Consider the following 18000-nt stretch of genomic DNA (forward strand, 5'->3'; position numbering starts at 1 on the left):
TACCTTCCATTTTCTACTTATCTAGTTCAACATCAAGCCTAATTTCTAAATCTTAGCCCATCAAATTAAAAAAAATATTTAGCTCGTTATCATATTCATCCACATTCAAAATTTATGAAAATTAAAAAAAAAAAAATCATATTGTATTATACAGAAAATTAAATTTTATAAATATAAATATATAATTCTAAATCAAATGCAGAAAGATGGAGTATAATGCCATCTACAATCCTGGCCCGGATTCAGGCTCCAAGTCCCTTCCACGTCATTATTCCCCTAAATTTGAGTCTCAGACCATAAATCCTCTAACCCTACAGGCCCCCTTCCAGGCCACAACTATTTAATAGCGCTATTCATAACTACAACATATGTTACTCGTAAAATAGAATACGTTGAATAATTAAAACCGGGAAAATTCATTATTGAGTCGAAAAAAGAAAATTACAAATCCTAGATAAAAAAAATTACAAACCTAGAAAAAAAAATATAAGCCCTAGAAAATAAAAATTACAAATTCTAAAAAAAATATTAAAATAATTTAAAGGATAGAAATAGAGAAATTGGTGGAAGAATGTTAAAGAAATGAGGTAAAAATAGGCAAAAAAAAAAAATTGAAAAAATTAAAATTAGGGGTTTGCAGTCCGGCCCGGGCACGCCTAACGCCGGGACGTGACGGCCCAGGTCGCAACATCTTCACCTCCAACGCGCGAAGCCGCCGGCCGGGCTGCACTTTGGTCCCGGCCCGCAGCGTTATTTATGCCCTATTTTTTTTATTAGATTTACATATTATTAATATCTCTATATTCAAATTCCGACCGTTAGGCCTCAACTCTCTCTCTCTCTCTCAGCAGCGCTCTCTCTTCTGCAACTTCGCTGTGACACCCAAATTCCTGCTAATTTTTTCACGATTTTTACTGTTTCCGATTCAACTTTTGCACTCATACAACTGCTAATTTTCTCCACCGTTGCGATGGGGAAGCGCATATCCCCCAAGAAAGCTTCCGGCCGCGAAAAAAAATGGGACAAGATTTTCAACGCTCTGGTCAAATTGACCCAAAATCTGCAGGGCGAGAGGCAGAGTCTCGCAGAAAGAGTTCAATTTTTGCGCGAATATATTTATAAGGTAAAAAATCTCATCGATTGGGCGAAATAGGGTTTTTTTGTATGAATTGCCAGTGATTTGGGGTTTTCAATTGCAGATGAAAATGGAGCAGAAGGTTAATTCTTCGAAGGCGGAATTCGCTCTCGGTTTGAAGGAACGGGAATCTGTCATTTTTAAGCATAGATATGGTTGGTTTTTCTTGTCCAATAAAGATTTTATCCAGGAATGTTGAAGTAAAGAATATTTTGCATAATTTGGAAGCTGCACTAATGAAATCCAAGATTCAAGAATCAATTTTTTTTATGGCTCTTTTATCAATTTTGTTCTCTGTTGGATATTTTCTCTTACCTGGGATGATTAATTGATGCTAATATGAACTTTATCAAGATTCCCTTAAGAAAAGGGTTCAATTCATCATGAGCTTCCTTTGCCACAATGCTCTAGTAAATTGGGAATTGAAGCAGTTCTCTTGTTTTGGGGATTTTAGCATGTTCATCCAAATCCAAGTGAGAGGGAAATTTCTGCATTTAGGTTGTGATGGAATTTTAGGACTTTTCAATTGGGAGCATACAGTCTAAGTTAGTGTTTGCGTAATGTGTTTGAGAAAGCAAACTAATGTGTTTAAGAAAAGACAAATTCTTCTTCAACATCATGTATTTTATCTCATTCTATCTTATCTTAGTATTGCTTTTTGTGAAATGTAGAGAATGCTGAGAATGATGTGGCTGACTTAAAAGAATGGCTTGACTATCTTGTGCGGAAGTGTTCAGGGCCTACTGTACGTTCTATAATTTTTGCACGCTTGATGGTTTTCCGGTGATAATGTATGAGTATATGCTTTATGTTCGAAATTGTCTTGTAATTTTCAGGACGCATCAATTGATATTAGATGTGAAAGCTCGCGAAACAAGGCACTTCACGAAGAGGTGAGGAAGCTGAAAAATGAACTTGAGAGATCTAAAGTGGATAGAAGCTCCGAGATTTCGGCTCTCTTGGCAGAGAAGAATTTCATATGGAACCAGTACAAACAAATGGAGACCAGCCTCACTGAAAAAATAAGAAAGGAGCGCGATGAAGCTAAAAATGCAAATGAAAAGGTTCAGATGCTTGTGAGCAGGGCAGATGAGTTACAAATTTCAAATGAAAGGTTAAAGGCTAATATCGCTACGGTGGAATCTGAATCAAATAAAAAGAATGAGGAGATTGCCAAACTTATGAAGGAAATTGAAACCTTAAAAGCCAGATCAGGGTCCGCTTCAACGTCACTGCGTCCCTGTAGGGCTGGTTCTGCATCATCTTCCGGGAGAGGCAAGAAAAGTAGCACCACTCGTGCAAGCACTATAAAAGTGAAGAAAGAATCAGATTCTTCACAAACCACCGAGAAGGTATGTTGAGGATTAACCTTTTTTGCTGCAAACATATTGAGTTTTGCATAGCATATAAAAATGCAAATGTTATTAGAAATTTGATTGATGATATTGCAAGCATGTCGTTCTTTTGTATCCTGAGTGAGTTCGGATGGTTTCACTATATACCATGTTGTGATGATAATCCTGGTTCCTCTGGCTGAGTATATCAAAGTGAATAAGGTTTCATGCTCTTCTATATTTTAAATCTAATCATATGCCTGAAAATGACTTAATGTTTTGACATCTATTTCCATATCTTCTATCAGTCTATGAGTACAATACTGGGTTTTAGTTTTCTAGTGTTGATGCCATGTGTTCTTATATGGTTTCTGAGATTCTAATTGTGAATGGAACATGAATTAAAAGGAATACTTGATTACTGAAATTATACTATTGTTCAGCCTTCATCTGCACACTTATAACCCGTTTGAACTAAGCATTAATGTTTCCATTGCATACGAAATATTGCTGAGTTCTTGGGCTATTTCATGTTGAAGGTCAATCTCCCTGTTTGATCCTCCTATCTTTTGCACTTCGATCGATGCATTTGAAATTAGAGCACCTACAACGTGTCTCTCTGTATCATAATCTGTCCGAACATGACCACAGTTTTCTACCATAGTGAAGCCTAGCAAAACAGTTTATTCATAACCATAGAATTGAAAACACACCTCTTGGATAAGTAATTGATAGTTAAAATGTGTAACTACATAGTCTATTCTAACACCATAATCTACCATAAGCTGAACAACTTTTGAAGGACTGATATATTAATGTCTCCCAAGTGAATCGGGGTTTTTCCTGATGTACTTTTTGGTCTGTCTTAAAAGTTTGTACGGCCTATTATCTCGCCACATTCAGCCTGTTACATGAACTTGTTTTAATGGAGAATGTTTTGTTTCTTCATGTGGTTTATGCAGGGCAGCAGAAAATTGAAGAGAAAAGCCATTGATGTCATCGAAATCCCCGATACTCCAAAGCTGTTCACTTCTTCCTTTAAAGTCCCCAAATTAAAGAAGTAAATCTCCAAGTAGAGGCTGACCCCCATGGCAGCACCTTCATTACTAGGCTGGGTGTTGCTGTGTTTTTGTATACTTTTGCATGTCTATTCTTGCCAAAAAAAAATTATTTTATGGTAATTATTTATTTTTCATTAGGGTGGCAGTATATTCCACTTGCTTCTTGTGCTAGGGGTGATCAAATTCATTTGTAATTTTCTTGTGTAAAGTTCAGTTCTTGCACTGTTGTAATATATAGGTATTAATATACACTGAGTTTTGAATTACTCTTTCTAATGTGTTATTCTAATTTGAAATATTCATGTTTATCTTCTTAGAACTGTTCAATAAGCTATACCTATAAATAAATAAATAAATAAAATAGAGTAGGATACTTGATAATAAATGAAAACTTGGTTTTGTATCTAGCTACCTAACTTTCTCATTAGTACTTAACTTTCAACATCTATAACGAGCAGTATTTATGAAATGGTTATTCTTAAAAATATATCTCCAATTTCAATTAAATGATGAATTAATTTTGTAAAACTTAAACTTGACCATGACACTGAAATTATCCAACCCGAACACAACACGAAATTATAGTGGTGTATGAATACAACATGGGCACGAGACGAACATGATGTGAAGTTTCGTGTCGACGCATTAAGACCGAACACTACAGAATGAAGTGATGTGTCCTATCTCTAAATCCTCCTCTATTTCTATGTCTTAATTGAGTTATTTTTGCTTGAGGAAAAAATTCTAAAAGTGGGAGGATCCAACAACTAATTTCTTGGAATTTGTCACTTGTTTAACTCAAATGAAATAGTGTGATGCCTATATATGTTTATTTTTCCATATCTTCTGCAAATTATAGTTAAAGGTATACCTATTAGGATTTATTTGATTTATTTACTTGGAATATCATTTTGTATCTCAATATATTAGTAGTATAATAGCAGTAGTAGTGGTATTTAATATCTCTCCCTCTATTATTTTCTAGTCTTAAATATTTCCTTCAATTAAATTAGTGCTCCATTAAAATTTTTGCAGTCCAACAAATTTTCGTATTTTACTCATTAACCAACATAGGTTGGGAACTTATTGGAGTACTAATTTAGTTGGTAAAAATATGGTCACATCTTGTTGGAATATAAGAAATAGAGCACTAATTTAATTCCGGATTATTAAAGATTCTCAAAATGTTTCAAAGTAATAAAACTCGACTTATTTAATGATTTTAGTTGCTGGATTCGCCCATTTTGATAATTTTGCCTTGAGATCATAGTTTTACAAAATTGATCAAACATTTTCCAAACCAAAAACATTCACGCAAATGGAAAATAAAATTCTTTAATGTTTTACTCAAATGGGAAATAAGTTTTCAATTAATAATCGTGCACCCATATATATATATACGTACACAAAATGAACACATTTATTCAATACAAACCCGAAATAGGATTAACCAGTTTTTAATAAAAAAAAAATTATGCATTTCCAATTAGAGTTTGATTATTGATTTAGTGCCAATTATTAGAGTTGTGATTATGATTGAGATTTGTAATTGAATTTGATGTATGAAAAAAAAACATCTCACATTCCTGGTGGGTGGCATGCATGCATGCCCACTTACCTTTTTTTGTTTTTAGTATCTATGAAATTCTTTTCACTATCATTAAGTTGTCCCCTTCACATTAATTTCCTAACAAACCTTTAGGTAGTTGTCATTTGTCTTGAAAAGTTGTACTCATGACCTATTAAATTGTTACCTGTTTGGGTATTTTTGTTACATGTTATATTCAAACCATTGTCATATTTGAAAATATAATACTATTAAAATTTAAATTGAAATTCATATTTGATAGAGTTCGAATTTCATATGAGTTAAATTTATAATGTGACAATACGAGTCACAAATCGATTTGTATAATAATAGAGTAATTTTGTTACGATAGGACCTAATTGAAAATATAATACTCCTTCCATCTCATGCTACTCCCACTTTTCATTTTTGGTCATAAATTAGAGCATCCACAATTATGGACAAGCATTCGCCCTAGCCGCCGGCTAGCGGCTAGGGTGGGCGGCTAGTTCACTATTGCAAGCGTCTTATGGTATGGACGAGCGTGAAGTGGACGAGAGGTCGGGCATGGACTAATCGGCTAACAGATCGCTGGCCGCCTATTGCGCGGAGAGCGATTGTCTAGCCGATTTTGTTTTTTTTTTATTATTTATAATCTATATTTACAACTCATTGCACTTCATTTTTTTAATATTTGATAAACACCAACAATTAAAATGAAAAAATCGTATTCGTAAATTTATTTGCTGGGCTAGGGCAGTGGCTACTGGCTAGGCTGTGGGAAGGACATGATGATGTGGCCGGAGGAGTTTTTGGCTAGACTATTGCTAGTCCAGAGACCAGAGCTATTGTGGATGCTTTTAATGATCGAGTAATTAGTGTAGTTAAATTAGTAAGAAAATACTTAATTAACTCTAACATTTAATTAAATACCGTAATTCTTACTTAAAATAGAAATAGTATAAATAATTTGTGACATACCGAAAAAGAGACAGATGTAGTGTGTAATTATATAGTATCTTAAAAATCTTGATGCAATACTAAATTTTACTCCCTCCGTCCCGGCTAAGATGACACATTGCTTAGCCGTCACGAGATTTTAAGAGTTATTGGTTAAAGTGTTTAATTGGAGAGAGAGAAGGTGGGGTAAGTATTAAAGTAGAGAGATAAAGAAAGATTGATGTTTTAATGGGAGTGAGAAAAAGTGGTTGAGTGTATTAATTGGAGAGAGAAAGTTACTAAAAAAGGAAATGTGTCATCTTAGTTTGGACAAACTAAAAAGGAAAACGTGTCATCTTAAGCGGGACGGGGGGAGTAATATTTTATTTTACTAGGGCTAGCTGTCCAAAAAAATGCAGGTGGATCCTTCACTATCGAAGTTGAAAGTTAAGTGCTAAGAAAGTTAGGTTCGGACAAATCCACGTTTTCCATTTAACATCACCTTATAAAATCCTATATATGAAAATCTTAACAACTTCAAAAAAAAGGGTTTAATTAACTAATCCTACCAAAAAAAAAAAAAAATGGCTGAAATGAAAATTTCTCCTTGTGAGCAAGCAGAAGCAGGCTCTTTCCACCAAAACTTCATGAGAGATGAAGAGGAGAGGCCTAAGGTGGCACACGACCAGTTCAGCGACGAGATTCCGGTGATATCGTTCGCTGGGATCGAGAAGGGGGAGGACGCGTGGAGGCGGATCGTGGCTGCGAGTGAGGAGTGGGGAATTTTTCAGTTGGTTGATCATGGTGTGGATTTGAGTGTGGTTGAAAGGATGAGGAGTTTAGCTCTTGACTTCTTTGCTTTGCCTTCCAAAGAGAAGCTTAGGTTTGATATGTCCGGTGGCAAGAAAGGTGGCTTCATCGTCTCGAGCCACCTTCAGGTACTGCTTTATTTTGTTTTGAATATTATTTTCGGAAACGAATCCTATGTAGAGTTGAATTAGTAGTTGATCGGGCGATGAAGCACGGTTTGGTTAGTAGGTCGTTGGTTCTCTAACACTAATACTGATGTCATTTTTAGTAAATAGTTCGGAGTTTTGAATCCATCACAGGGTTAATGGGGAATCATTGTCGATCATTTTATGGTTAATAGACATTTAAATCAAAAGGTTTAGTCAAATTTTGGTCGATCCCATATAGTTTGTAAATAAAAATATTAAAATTATGAAATTTTAATTATTGTTTTTTCAATTGTCCCATCAGTTTTTATAACGACATCTTTGATGATGTTATTTATTTTAACGAAACAATGTCATTTCGAGCATCAAAAAAGGATGTCATTTTGTATAAAGATGAGACAATTGAAAAAATAAATTTCGTGACTAAAAATTCCATTTTTAAACTTCATAAGACTGATCAAAATTTGTGAAATATATGACATTTATCCCCCTTTAAATATAATACTAGGTTTCAAGCACAATGGTCTATAATAATGTCTTGCAAAATATAATACAGACTATGTTTCTTAATAATACTAAAGGCGCACATTGAGTGTGTGGTGGTCTAGTGGTATGGTTGTTAATGTCTGAAGTTAAAGGTTTTAAGTTAGCAGTCAGCCGCTCACTATAATGCTACCTTTATAACTATGTGTATTTATCAATAAAAAAAAAGTGTGCATCAATATAAATACGTCGGAAACATTTAATTGCTACTTCCTCTGTTCCACGTTAATAACAAATTACCCGTTCATTAAATAACAAATGCACTATTGGTTGAAGGGAGAAGTCGTACAAGACTGGCGGGAAATGGTAACATATTTTTCGTATCCTGTGGCGGCGCGGGACTACTCAAGATGGCCGGACAAGCCGGACGGGTGGCGGGAGGCGACGGAGGAATACGGCCGGCAGGTGATGGATTTGGGATGCAAATTGCTGGAGATTTTGTCACAAGCAATGGATCTTGAAAAGGATGCACTCTCAAAAGCATGCATTGATATGGATCAGAAAATAGTTGTCAATTTCTACCCAAAATGCCCTCGCCCGGATCTCACATTGGGTTTGAAGCGGCATACGGATCCGGGTTTGATAACTCTACTGCTCCAAGATCAAGTGGGCGGGCTCCAAGCAACCCGGGATGGCGGCAAGACATGGATCACGGTCCGACCCATCCCGGGTGCTTTTGTTGTCAACCTTGGTGACTATGGTCATGTAAGTTTTTTCTTATTCTCTCTCCTCTTTTACTTTTTTGTCCCTAACCACAAATTATCTAAAAGTTGCATAAAGAAATGCATTTCATTTTGATTACTTTCATAAAAGATTACTGCTAGTATGTATCAATATTCGAGAAAATATCATTATTTTGTGAGTTAAGTAAAAAATAATCATCCTAATCGATACGTTTCTTAAAATATTATGCAGTCTTATTTTATGAGTTAAGTACTAAAAAATAAAGACATCCGATAAAAAGGAATATATATTGAACAATGTGACGAAGGGAGTATATATATATGTGTGTGTGTGTGTGTCGAGGGTTTTTGTTGACGGTTGAATTGCACTATATATATAGTACTTGAGCAATGGGAGGTTCAAGAATGCGGATCACCAAGTAGCCGTGAACTCAAAAAGCAGCAGATTATCGATAGCAACATTCTTGAACCCGGCCCCAAACGCGCAGGTTTATCCATTGAAGATCGGAGAAGGTGACAAGGCAGTGATGGAAGAGCCCATCGCGTTCATGGAGATGTACAAGAGGAAGATGAGCAACGATCTTCGCCTCGCTCGACTTAAGAAGCTTCCCAACCAGAATAATTTGCAGGAGGAGTGTTTGGTTGAGGATAATAAGGATAAGTCCTGCAAAAGTCTTCAACAGATTCTTGCTTGACCAATTATCTTTAGTTGCTTTGGTTTGATGTTGTTGAGTTTGTAATGTTGCAAAGATTAGTTATATGTAGTTGTTGCTTTGAACTATAAATTCTTAAACATTCTTTGTAACTTGTCTATGTGAAAATAAACTTGTGTTAGAAAGTTTGAAGCATATAATCCAAAAGGGCAATTTTGTGAATTTTAATGAGAAAAAAATAAGAAGTGTGGTTCATTTCAGAAATCTTCTTAAAGTCGGAACTAATAACCATAACACTTTGCAAATACATTAATATTGCACTAAAGAACATATTAATTCTTCACTCATCGTTGATTCATGAATATCAGTTCCTAACTCAATTATTATCAGCAAACTAACATGATTTTCAATTCTCAGAGTTCTCATTTTAACGGAAGAAACCACTCCCTTTTGACAAAATACATGAAATAAGCAAAATATATATCTAGAAAGGTCATTTTAAGAATTTTAATGAGAAAAAATTAAGAAGGCGGCATCAGTGGTTCATTTCAGAAATCTTCTTAAAGTGAAAACAAATAACCATACCAGTTTGCAAATACATTAACATTTCATTACCAAACGATCAGTTCTTCGCTCATGAAAATCAGTTCCTAACTCATTATTAGCGAACTAACATGATTTTTCAGTTCTCAGAATTCTCATTTTAACAGAGGAAACCACTCCATTCCGACAAAATACATGAAACGAGCAAAATACACCTAAAACAAACTCACACTATTTTCTCCATCCCAACCACAAAATCCTACCAAAACTCAATTCCAAAAACACTAAAATGACCTAAACCAAGACTGAAAAGAGGACTGGTAATGAACCATGACAAGCAACACCCCAACCACCGCCAACAATCCCCACGGCGAGCTTCCCTCCGCCGCCGCCCGCTGCATCGGCGGCGCCCCTCCCAAGGCGTAGCGCCACCAGCTGCGGCGGAGCATCATGAGATTCGCCACCACAACCGTGCCCACCACCGGCACCAAGAACAACCCGAGCCTCAACCCCATTTTGCTCCTCTCAATCCTCTCCTTACAATCCGAATAAGTAGCAAAAAACAACAGCATGATAAACAGCCCAAGAAAAACCACCAGAGGCAGCGGCGGCGCCGCCACCGAGTCCAGTGTTCGGTCTTTCCAGCTCACACTTCTTCTCTCTCGCACAAACCAGCCCATTTTTTTTTCTATTAAATGGTTTTAGTGTAGTTTTTGTGAGTTTGTATATATATATATATATATATATATATATATATATATATATATATATATATATATATATATATATATATATATATACTCCTCCGTCCCGACATTAAGAGTCACACTTTGACCTAATACACTTAGTTTTAAGAAATAAGTGTAAAGAAAAGTTGGTTGAAAAGGTTAGTGGAATGTGAGACCCATTTTTTTATATTGGTTTTATAATAAAATGTGAGGGAATTGAATTAGTGGAATGTAAGGCCTAGTTACTATTTATGGTAAAAATGAAGCGTGACTCTTAATTGGAGATGGACCGAAATAGAAAAATGTGACTCTTAATCGGGGACGGAGGGAGTATTATACTACATATTGTGAGTGTTGAAGAAGATGATAATTGATGTAGTGCTTTGGCATATGTTCCATCTGAAAAAGATTTATTGATCTAAGTCGATATTCCCTTAGAAAAATAGATCAATTAGGAAAAGGTATTTGTCATATAGAGAATATATTCATAAAACAATCTACGGCCATAATCTTGCAACCTAGCATTATTCTCTCATAAACCAACTATTTTTTGGGCTATACAATCTCAATTTTTGATTTAATAAATTTCATATTCCTTTTGTCCATGAAAAGTTGTCTCATTGTGGATGGTATAAGTTCAAAATAGGAATTGAACTAATTTCCAACTATTTTGTGGAAAAATGAATTATAAATAATCAAATTATGTATAAATGTAAATCAATACACCATAAAACTGCCGATTCATTCAAAATTCATTTTAATCAGAAATATAATTTATGAGAAAAGATAGATGTACATAAATTGTACATGTTCATAATATCCTTAATTTTTTTTAATTTAAGTGAATTTAATTAAAAACTAGTTTTATTATTTATTGTATTATATGAGGCAATAAGAAAGAAGTGATACAGAAATTTTATGTCGAATCGTAACATGATTTCGAGCTTGATTTGAATTAATTATACAATATTCAGTAAGAAAATATTTTTTTGCTTAAATATACAAATATTTAAGTAAAAATTTAATTTTTTTTCGGAAGTGTTGCAAAATGATTAGCGTGAAATTTATTTTAAATCAATTAATGTTTATATTTTCAATGTCAATTGTTAAAAAAAAGTTCGAGTAAGTTTATCACTGGAAAAGAAAAGCTTATTGGGCCACTAAAAAGAGCTTATTGGGCCGTTATACCATTATATGGAAAGCCCAGTTCTTCACCTTCATAAAAAACATTTATTTCATTTTAATGAAGAGAAATTGCAGTTTCAGTTTCAAATTTGATTGAAATTTACACAAAAATGGGCGGAGATGATTCGAAAAAAGTGAAGAAAGAAGAAATCGACGACGACGACGAGAGCTTAGCGTCGGCATTCACTAACCGCAGGAAGAAATCGCTCAACAGCACCAATGCCGCCGCCGCCGCCGCCAAGCTCAATAAACTGAAGAAAGAGGAAAGCGATGAAGATTTCGAAGACAGCAAACCTTCCAAAAAAATTGAACCTAAGGTTAATTTTCGCGGCTAATGTTCAATTCGAATAATTTCAAATTCAATTAGCTGAGGTTTTGGGGGGTTTTGTGTGAAGGGGCAGAAGAAGAGGAAGAAGGAGGAGGAGGCGAAGAAGGGAAGCAAAAATGGGGAGAGTAATAAGGATGTGAAGAAGAGAGAGAAGAAAGTGTTCGATTTGCCTGGTCAAAAGAGGGATCCACCTGAGGAAGTGAGTTTTGCCTCTGTTTGTAATTTGTATGTAATGCTTAGTCATATTATGTCTCTGACAAGAGGTTTTTTGTGGTGAATTTGGATTCAGAGAGAGCCATTGAGAATTTTCTATGAGACACTGCACAAGCAAGTTCCAGCTAGTGAGATGGCTGCAATTTGGTATGGCTGCAATTTTCCCCCAATTTATTGTGTGAATGAAAATGCAAGTGAATTCTATCACACTTAGGTGTAGCTATGTAGAAATAGGGGAAATGGAGGTTTGGGTTCGAGAAGGATTTGGTGTTGCTTGTATTTTACAAGAGATGCTTACTTATAATCGTAATAATCGTTTAAAGTTGTAGTCGTTGCTTGATTAATCAAATGTCTAGTTGGACTTCGACATTTAGTTTACGTTATCATAACCCATTGTGCTTCAACTGGTTCATCCTATCCCATATTGATAGTTAGGTTGGAATAAGGAGGTGATTGTGTGGTTGAATTTGAATAGAGCTGCAGCCTGTGTTAGTTCAATCGCTATGTCCTACTATTAGTATACGCTATATGGTTTAGAAATGACGTGTGACTGATATTTCAAGAAAATCCCGACCTATGAAATTAAACTTGCTTCAACAGGTTGATGATGGCTAGGGATCGATTCCTTTTTTCGTCTAAATTATCAATGTCTCTCAGTAATAGTTGTCTCGAAATACTCTGCAAGGCTATTTCTATGTTCGAGTATCTAGTTCATGAGTGTCATTCTTTCTAAAATTTTGGGTGCCTATGGTGATGTTTTTTTGTTTATGTACATTAGCCCATTTGTTTTTGTATTGCTTAAAAATACATAGAGGTGTCTTTCCCGAGATTTTTGCTTGCGCCCCAGCACTTCCGATTTGGTATATGATCCCTAGCATGTGAGCTTTCAAAGATACTAGCAGCAAGTAATGTAATTGTTCTTCTGCTACTTATGGCCCAACTCCACTCGAAATGGTGTTCCATTATCAACTTAATGTTAGGTAACTTTTCCGCTTAACGTTTGATGTGGAACTAATAGAATAATCTGAATGGTGGACTTCCATTGCTTGATCCGGTCGTCTAATGTAGGTGTTTGCCTTTATACACTGCAATTAGTTTTTTTTGTCGTTGAATCTATTTTTTGATAAAATTCTAATTATATTTACGTTGCTCTAGGATGATGGAGTGCGGTTTGCTTCCTAAGGAGGAAGCAAAGAAGGTCTTCGACAGAAAACAGAAGAAGGCACAGCAGCAGAAGCTCAGTTCACCAATGAAAACCGTTGTCACTGTCAAGAAGAAAGCTGAAGGTGTTACTGTTACCAAGAAATCATCGAGCACCCGAGTTTCGACCACCCAGAAGAAGACACCAGGTACGAATCCTAAGCAGCAGTCGAGGAAACCAAAGAGCAAGGAGGACTCTGATGATGAAGACTCGGATGAGTATTTTTTAAGTACTATAAAGAAACAAAGAGCATAGCATCATCTTATGCTAGGTAGAGCCTAATGACTTCTATTTCCTCTTTGTAAGGTGTGATGTGAATGAATCTTTATTCATTTACAACCCGATGACTTGGAACCGTAACTAGACCGCCTTTCTCTTTTCGGTTTCAGGCAGAACCTGCGTGTTCATGAAAATTTTGCCATGTCTATGATGTCTGTCTATCTACACATGCCTTGTTTACAACTTAAATATCTAAATGATCTTTAACTTAAGTGCAAGAACATTTAATTCAAAATGGTCATTTTATCCAATTTAATATGTTACCAACTATCATGTTCTTTATCCATTGTTAGGATGAATAAGGGAAAAAACATGGAGTAATAAAATTTATCTAAAACAGATTAAATTGGGACTATTATTCCATAACAGTTGCCGATCCAGATTCAGATGCAATCTGAACAATTGATAAAAAAAAAACATAAAAAAATCATAACAGCATCTGTAACAAATGCAATGATTTTGGATACCAAACAAATGCAATGTTTTAATACGAACAAACAAAAGCCAGCAGTAAGAAGATGCTAAGTTCAAAGCAAGAAAAAATGTAGGATGAAGATAATACACGATGCAATCAACACACAAAAGCAGCAAAGTATTTCCCTCTTCTTCTTCATAACCGGTCTCTTTTAATCCTCGTACTCCCCTTCAGCACCGTCTTCTTCATAGTCTTCTTCTTCGTCAGCAGTCGCATCTTGATATTGCTGGTACTCGGCCACCAGGTCGTTCATGTTACTCTCTGCTTCAGTGAACTCCATCTCGTCCATTCCTTCCCCGGTGTACCAATGCAAGAAAGCCTTGCGCCTAAACATGGCAGTGAACTGCTCACTCACCCTGCGGAACATCTCCTGGATTGACGTTGAGTTGCCAACGAATGTGGACGACATCTTCAGTCCTGTGGGTGGAATGTCACACACGCTGGACTTGACGTTGTTTGGGATCCACTCAACAAAGTATGATGAGTTCTTGTTCTGAACATTGAGCATCTGTTCGTCCACCTCTTTGGTGCTCATTTTACCCCGGAACATGGCAGAGGCTGTTAGGTAGCGCCCGTGGCGGGGATCAGCAGCACACATCATATTCTTGGAGTCCCACATTTGTTGCGTTAGCTCGGGGACGGTTAAAGATATGTAATGCTGTGATCCACGGGAGGTGAGTGGAGCAAAGCCAACCATGAAGAAGTGGAGACGTGGGAATGGAATCAAATTCACTGCCAGTTTCCTGAGATCAGAGTTCAGCTGACCAGGGAATCTCAAACAACATGTCACACCACTCATAGTTGCAGAGATCAAATGGTTCAAATCACCAACTGCAGACATAAAACGAAAGAAAGACAATTCATTAGCTTTTACTCTGACAAGTTCGATGCTGTATCATTGTTTCATATCGTAATACTCACAGCTTGGTGTGCTGAGCTTCAAAGTCCTGAAACAGATATCATAGAGAGCCTCGTTATCAAGGACCATGCATTCATCTGCATTCTCCACTAACTGGTGCACTGAGAGAGTAGCATTATACGGTTCAACAACAGTGTCAGAGACCTTTGGTGAAGGGAAAACAGAGAACGTAAGCATCATCCTGTCAGGATATTCCTCTCTGATCTTTGAAATCAAGAGAGTACCCATGCCAGAGCCTGTGCCTCCTCCAAGTGAGTGACAAACCTGAAATCCTGGCAAAATTGAAGGCCACAAAAGGTTTAGTCACAAGTTTTTCTAAATTGGATAACAGAGAAAAATATTATTCCATTATACTAGTATTTAATTTACTAAAAGGAAAAAGGACTTGAGACTGGTGCGCAGCAAATTCACCACAACTAGTGCAAGGGATCTACCAATTCCTAACAATCATGGTTATCCTATCATCGTGTCATCGATGATAGATCTGACAGCCTAATTCAGCATTATACTCTGTTTTACAGAACCATATCAGGCAATGCACAATGTCAATGATTCCAAGGCATGCTAATCAAAATAAGAATCTGAAACTTTTACTACGTTCTAGAGAAATTGTATTCTAGAAATCACACTAAATATTAGTAGCTGATAAAAGGTCGTTACCATAGCGAACATTAGCCTACATTTAACAGACTCTACGAACATATAGACACAACTATATAGAGACCTAATGTGGGAAGAAATCAACAAAACAGTAAATAGAAATAAAACGATTAAGCTAATGAAATGAAACGAAAGCAAATATGCAAAACTTCAAGTCATTTGGACAGATTAAACAAACCGAGCGAAAAACAAGCATATGATGTAACCGCAAAATTGAAGAAAACAGTGAACCGAATCCAAATCTGGAAAAAACCTTGCAAGCAGTCGCAGTTCTCGGCCTCCTTCCTGACAACATCGAGGACGGAGTCGATGAGCTCAGCGCCCTCAGTGTAGTGCCCCTTCGCCCAATTGTTTCCGGCTCCGGACTGGCCGAAGACGAAATTGTCGGGGCGGAAGATCTGGCCGTAGGGCCCGGATCTGATGGAATCCATGGTGCCAGGCTCCAGATCCATGAGGACGGCGCGCGGCACGTACCTCCCGCCGGAAGCCTCGTTGAAATAGACGTTGATCCGCTCCAGCTGAGTGTCGGATTCGGAGCCGTCGCCCTTGTACCTGCCGGTAGGATCGACGCCGTGCTCGTCGCAGATCACCTCCCAGAATTTGGAGCCGATCTGGTTCCCGCATTGGCCGCCCTGGATGTGCAGGATTTCTCTCATGGTGCGTGATTTTGTGTGTGTGATTTTGCTCTCTCACTCTCAGTTGTCAAAATGGGAGGGAGATATTTGAAGAGAGAGGGAGAGAGTGGCGAGATTTTCTCTGCAGTGAATCAGAGTCGTGGTGCGAGCAGTTGTGCGGGAAAGGCGTGATATTTAAGAGGAGGGAACCGGAGGGATTTGGGTGAATGGAGACAACGGAACCGCTGGCTGTGGGGCCCGCGTCCGTGAGGTGGGTTCCTCTGTTTCTCGGGCACACATTAAATGGCTCTGACGGTGATGGGGAACTTAACACCAAGATATAATAATGTAATTTACACTATATGTAAAAATAATATTTAAAAATATTGTATTGAAATGTACTCCACTTAATAGTACTTACTCCACTTAACTAAAATTATAATAGGATATTTGCGACTAATATCACTAAATTTTTGAAAATTTTGTTTTTTTTTACAAACTTTAAACTTGATAGTATATAATATAATATGACAAATTTAAATAGAATAGTAATAAAATTTGACTATATGTGAAGTATTCACATGAGATATATGGTTATCACTGCAAATTTATAGTGGTATTCTCGTTTAAAAGTAATCGGAGTTTGTTGTTGGTGGAAAAAAATTAAACAACTACTTAAATTCGTAATATTATATGTCAAATTCGTGAAAAAACACATTTTTGTGGGATGATTATAGGAATATTAAATTCTCTGATATTTTGAATTTTCAATTTAAATTTATATCTCTCAAAAATTTAAATTTAGATCCAATTAAAGTTATAAAAGATTGATTTGAAACTTGTGTGGTGCGTATTTCAAAACTTCATTTTGCCTTTTATTTTGGATACATATTTTATATTTATAACTATTTTATTTATTTTATTAGTACTATTTAATTGATTAAATACATTTCTCCAAATCGAGATTTTAAAATTTTCGGGCCAAATATTAGTCTAAATTTATGACTAGTTAATTAGTTCTTTTATTCGTGATGATGAAAATTTGAAATTTAGAGAAAAATCTGATGTTATACAGTATATATTATTTTTCCAGATCATCTTCACGGTTATATCGAGCTATCAAATCTATATATGTATTGGATCTGAAAACGAATATTTTACATGAAGACAGATGTATCTACTTATTTATCATTTCTATAATATTGCCATATGAGTCCAATAATTTGTCAATCCACTTATTATCTTTTCCATAATTAGCCAATTGTCAACCTTTCTACATCATTGTTGATTCAGATTAACAGTCATTAATAGTATTCCAAATTAAATCAATCTATTTTTGACTACTTATCAATTTCCAACGACAATATATAAATACAAATATTTGTAGTTATTTTCATCATAAATTATCAAATATATTTCACAAAAACTTAATTATCAATCTGTCTCTTTTCTAGCAAAGTATACACAGATATATTGCACGTGTTTAAAAATGGCTATCAAACCATCGTATATTTCGGAGACATGTGATATTTGCAAAAATTATAAGCTTCATGATTTATAATTCAATTTTTTTTAAAAAAAAATTGTATGAATTTAACGATCTTTCATGATTTATAACTCAAAATAACAGTAAAAATTATACAAAAATCACAAAACAATCGAAATACAAAAATTCAAATCCAACACAAATGATTCAAAATTTGATATTGGTGTCCATATAGGATGACACAAATATTTGACATGAATTAGAGCAATTCCATGATTATGTCTCATCTAATTGTTGAAACATAGTAAATTTAGGTGAAAATGTCAAATTAGCAAATTATAAAAGACAGCTAAAGTTACAAAAGCAAGAGCTGTTGCAACGTAGAGAGTCAAAACTCTTCCAATAGCGAGAGTATATAATACAACTCCCCCAAGAAAAGTAGGGTTAAATTACAAAAAAACATTAGGGAATGGCTTAAATTTTGTAAACTGGGGTGAT

General features: G+C 35.7%; 5 protein-coding genes across 6 annotated transcripts; 3 read left to right on the plus strand and 2 right to left on the minus strand.

Annotated features, from left to right (window-relative positions):
• Nucleotides 1-811: 811 nt before the first annotated feature.
• Nucleotides 812-3838, plus strand: LOC125219988 (probable DNA double-strand break repair Rad50 ATPase). Its single transcript, XM_048122085.1, has 5 exons — nt 812-1123; nt 1200-1290; nt 1807-1880; nt 1972-2487; nt 3432-3838. The coding sequence occupies exons 1-5, from the start codon at nt 971-973 to the stop codon at nt 3531-3533; spliced, it is 936 nt and encodes a 311-aa protein (XP_047978042.1). The 5' UTR covers nt 812-970; the 3' UTR covers nt 3534-3838.
• A 2758-nt stretch (nt 3839-6596) lies between these two features.
• On the plus strand, nt 6597-9093 carry LOC125219987 (naringenin,2-oxoglutarate 3-dioxygenase-like). The gene is made up of 3 exons (XM_048122084.1): nt 6597-6974; nt 7812-8240; nt 8599-9093. Exons 1-3 carry the CDS (start codon nt 6621-6623, stop codon nt 8911-8913), a joined length of 1098 nt encoding a protein of 365 aa, XP_047978041.1. The 5' UTR covers nt 6597-6620; the 3' UTR covers nt 8914-9093.
• Nucleotides 9094-9698: 605 nt separating this feature from the next.
• LOC125221491 lies at nt 9699-10094 on the minus strand. The gene has a single exon (XM_048123611.1). It carries the CDS (start codon nt 10092-10094, stop codon nt 9699-9701), a length of 396 nt encoding a protein of 131 aa, XP_047979568.1.
• Nucleotides 10095-11401: 1307 nt separating this feature from the next.
• On the plus strand, nt 11402-13496 carry LOC125219989 (rRNA biogenesis protein RRP36-like). Of its 2 annotated transcripts, none has more exons than XM_048122086.1 (4): nt 11402-11644; nt 11723-11854; nt 11945-12015; nt 13024-13496. In XM_048122086.1, the coding sequence occupies exons 1-4, from the start codon at nt 11438-11440 to the stop codon at nt 13322-13324; spliced, it is 711 nt and encodes a 236-aa protein (XP_047978043.1). In that variant the 5' UTR covers nt 11402-11437; the 3' UTR covers nt 13325-13496. The 2 variants fall into 2 exon arrangements, with proteins under 2 accessions (XP_047978043.1, XP_047978044.1); XM_048122087.1 differs by having other exon boundaries at nt 11729-11854.
• A 292-nt stretch (nt 13497-13788) lies between these two features.
• LOC125219986 (tubulin beta chain-like) lies at nt 13789-16181 on the minus strand. Its single transcript, XM_048122083.1, has 3 exons — nt 15656-16181; nt 14745-15014; nt 13789-14654 (listed from the first exon to the last, which is right to left on the minus strand). The coding sequence occupies exons 1-3, from the start codon at nt 16056-16058 to the stop codon at nt 13975-13977; spliced, it is 1353 nt and encodes a 450-aa protein (XP_047978040.1). The 5' UTR covers nt 16059-16181; the 3' UTR covers nt 13789-13974.
• Nucleotides 16182-18000: the final 1819 nt, after the last annotated feature.

The sequence above is a fragment of the Salvia hispanica genome, chromosome 4 (assembly GCF_023119035.1).
Source record: "Salvia hispanica cultivar TCC Black 2014 chromosome 4, UniMelb_Shisp_WGS_1.0, whole genome shotgun sequence".
Classification (NCBI taxonomy): Eukaryota; Viridiplantae; Streptophyta; class Magnoliopsida; order Lamiales; family Lamiaceae; genus Salvia; species Salvia hispanica.